The 3,422-nt window shown below is 41.3% G+C and overlaps 1 protein-coding gene across 1 annotated transcript; it reads right to left on the reverse strand.

Annotated features, from left to right (window-relative positions):
• Positions 1 to 506: 506 nt before the first annotated feature.
• Positions 507 to 3,422, reverse strand: LOC124037268 (homeobox protein Nkx-3.2-like). The gene is made up of 2 exons (XM_046351958.1): positions 2,856 to 3,422; positions 507 to 2,389 (listed from the first exon to the last, which is right to left on the reverse strand). The coding sequence occupies exons 1-2, from the start codon at positions 3,202 to 3,204 to the stop codon at positions 1,875 to 1,877; spliced, it is 864 nt and encodes a 287-aa protein (XP_046207914.1). The 5' UTR covers positions 3,205 to 3,422; the 3' UTR covers positions 507 to 1,874.

Genomic DNA, 3,422 nt, shown 5'->3' on the forward strand with positions numbered 1-3,422 from the left:
GACAGTTTTATCTCAATCTCTTCATTCAAAGACTCAATAATGGACACTTACTGACAGTTGTGGCTGCGTTGCGTGATATAGCGGACTAGTAACCAAAAGGTTGCAAAATCGAGCTGACAAGGTAAAAATCTGTCGTTCTTCCGCTGAACAAGATTCAGGAACACCGTTCGTTCCTAGGCCGCCATTGAAAAGAAGATTTTTTTCTTAACTGACTTGCCTAGTTAAATAAAGGTAAAATGTATTGTTGTCTGTGCCCAATAATGTTAGTACCATGTTTTGTGCTGCTACCATGCTGTCATGTGTTGCTGCCTTGCTATGTTGTTGTCTTATAGGTCTCTCTTTATGTTGTGTTGTCTCTCTTGTCGTGATGTGTGTTTTGTCCTATATATATTTTTTTATCCCAGCCCTCAGCCCCGCAGGAGGCCTTTTGCCTTTTGGTAGGCCGTCATTGTAAATAAGAAGTTGTTCATAATAACTGACTTGCCTAGTTAAATAAAGGTTAAATAATACAAAAATATTTTTAAAAATAGTCTACACCTGTTGTCTACGAAGCATGTGACAAATAACATGTGATTTGATTTTATACCTTTACATTCTAAGCCTCATATTCAATTTTAAAATTGGGTTGTTTTTAAACCTAGAATTTTTAGATTTTATCATGTCGGTGATTCAATGTAGTTACTTGTAGTCTTCAAGAGCTCGACCATGGGCTAATAATAACCATGTTCAAACGCATTACGTCCTCATTGGTGCAACGTCTTTTGCATCGTTATGTTGTGTAAGTTTACTGTCCACATATTGTGGGTTCAACTTCTAACAGGCAGCTAAATGCAGAAACAATGCAGATATTATTGGTACTTATATTGTGTCTGCCATGATTAAATTCGTTATCAATCCTTAAGAATGTTTGGAAAAAATCCCACAATATGAAATCGATATATTTGTTTTTTCCTCTTACGAATTTAATAATTTCATGAAGATGGATGTTGGCTTAATTTGGAGAATAACAATCCTTAATTTACCTAAGTATTTCAATTGTATTTGTGTTGTATCAATGTTTTAACGAATCTATTGCATATATGAGATCGACTAATGTGAAAAGTTATTAGACCTATTAAGTTCAAGGCTTAGAGAAGTCTATCAAAGGTTTATGAAAATGATAGAAATGGAAATGTTGTTTATTTCGATTTAGCACTTGATATTAGCCTACATTGTTTCATAATCATGAATTAACCTACATACCTCATGTAGCCTAGTGGTTATATCGTTGGGCCAGTAACGAAAGGTTGCTTGATCAATTCCCTGAGCTGACAAGGTAAAAAAAATCTGTCCTTCTACCTCTGAGCAAGGCAGTTAACCTACTGTGCGTCGTAGATGTCGATTATGGCAGCCCCCGCACCTCTCTGATTTAGATGGGCTAGGTTAAATGTGGAAGACACAGTTGAATGTACCCCTTTCCTGTTTTATAATGAGTTATCAACTTTGTGTGTGTGTTAACAATGTCATTAGGATAATGATGACTCCCAACTAGTTTTAAAGCTTTATTTAGTTATTAGGTGGCTGGCTATACAATTAAACTCGATGCACATTACTGCGTAATAATTCCAATATTGTTATCTAGGCTACTACTTCTTGCTGTGTCCATCAATGTTGTCAGTGTAATGTCTATAGGCCCATTTGCTTTGTAGGTATACAGTATCAAAAAGCTCCCTGTGCTTTGAAATGACCTCACTCTCCAATAGAGAATAAAGAAAGTATTTAGCTACACATAGACGCATGTAGAAATGTCGTCTGGTTATCCAGTGTCTTTTTCATCTTTTAGTAAGTCCATAAAGTTAATGAATGCCTTAAGGAATTGTAGCTACACCACTGTGTCAATGCATCCCCCCACAAAGCGCATTGCTAGAGATTCCTGTCTGGAAGCAGTACATGTAGGGGTTGTATCCATATTGGTAGGCCGGATATAGTGGCAGAGCAGGCGGACGATGCAGCTCGTCCCCTCGGTACTGTCTCTGATCGTCTCGAACCAGGATCTTCACCGCCACTTTCTTAGCCAGTGTGGCTGGTGTAGAGGAGCTACAAGCGGCAATTTCGGCCACCATCTGCCGCCGTTTGGTCTTATATCTCCGGTTCTGGAACCAGATTTTCACCTGGGTTTCCGTGAGCTTCAGGGCACCCGCCAAGTTCGCCCGTTCGGGACCGGACAGGTAGCGCTGCAAGTTAAACCGACGCTCTAGCTCGTAGACCTGCGCGTGGGTGAAGGCCGCACGGGAGCGCTTCTTGTTACCAGATATGGATTGGCCCACGGTGCTGTAACTACTCTCCCTCTCATTCTCCTCTTCCTTCCTCTGTTTGTCCTGATAGATACTGGGTTGTTTGTTGTTTATGTCTGTATTGGAAGAAAGAGAAAAGTAAAAGCTCTTGTGGTTATTTGGCAAACAGGCGACCTCTTTATTTTTCAAATAGCAATAACGTAGGCTAGCCAGTCTTTATCTCTCCAGGACACCGCGTGTTTCCACAAAATGTATTTCAAGTGAAGGTGACTGCAAGTACTTACATATATGTTTATTACTCAATAAATTAGGCTACAAGTTCAAAGCCAGTATGTAGGGTTATAATTGTACTCTTAGGCCTATATATATATTGGCCATATACCACAAACCCCCGAGGTGACTTATTGCTATTATAAACTGCTTACCAACACAATTGGAACAGTACAAAGTCATGTTTTGTCACACCCGTGGAATACGGCTTTCAGCCAATCCGCATTCAGGGCTCGAACCAACCAGTTTATAATTGCATTTAGATTCATGGTCGATATAAATAATATTATAGACAGTCAGAGGGCGAAGTACCTTTTTTGCATGCCATGTGTTCCGCCTCCTCCCCAGTGGACTCTTCACTACCGAACTCGAACGTAGGGTTCCTGGTGTCTCCCAAACCAGGAGAGGAACTAATACTTCCTTGGCGGATGTGTTTCATCTCCATATCATCCCCTTTGTGCTCGTCACTGCATTCCGAGGTGGATGAACCGGGGCCCCTCAAACTCCCATCCCTGCTCTCGGTTTGCCGGTCCTGGCTGATGGAGGCCAGCTTTAACGTGCAGAGTTCTGTCAGATTCCGTGAAGTTGGAATGTTGTCTCGCGCGTCACGTCCGCGGGTGAGGATGTCCTTGATGGAGAAAGAGGAGCAGTCCAGCGCCATGATAACATTTACGCAAAACCAATTTTTTATCACAACCGAAGTTTTGTTATGCTACTCTCTCAACCCGCTCTCTAAAGTCGTGCGACCCCCATCCAGAGACCCCTCAAAAGTCTAAAATATACTGGTATTGATTGGGTTGTCAGTTGCTCTTCTCTCTCGATCTTCTCCGGAGATTATTTAATTGCGGTGAAACAGCCTCTGGTCTAATCAACAGCCGA

The sequence above is a fragment of the Oncorhynchus gorbuscha genome, linkage group LG06 (genome assembly GCF_021184085.1).
Source record: "Oncorhynchus gorbuscha isolate QuinsamMale2020 ecotype Even-year linkage group LG06, OgorEven_v1.0, whole genome shotgun sequence".
In the NCBI taxonomy this organism is placed as follows: domain Eukaryota; kingdom Metazoa; phylum Chordata; class Actinopteri; order Salmoniformes; family Salmonidae; genus Oncorhynchus; species Oncorhynchus gorbuscha.

Excerpts from the sequence above, each read along its gene's own strand:
- LOC124037268 (XM_046351958.1), bottom strand. The coding sequence starts at position 3,204 with ATGGCGCTGGACTGCTCCTCTTTCTCCATCAAGGACATCCTCACCCGC. Across the intron at positions 2,390-2,855 it reads ACACATGGCATGCAAAAAAG|ACATAAACAACAAACAACCC; the intron begins GTACTTCGCCCT and ends CTTCCAATACAG.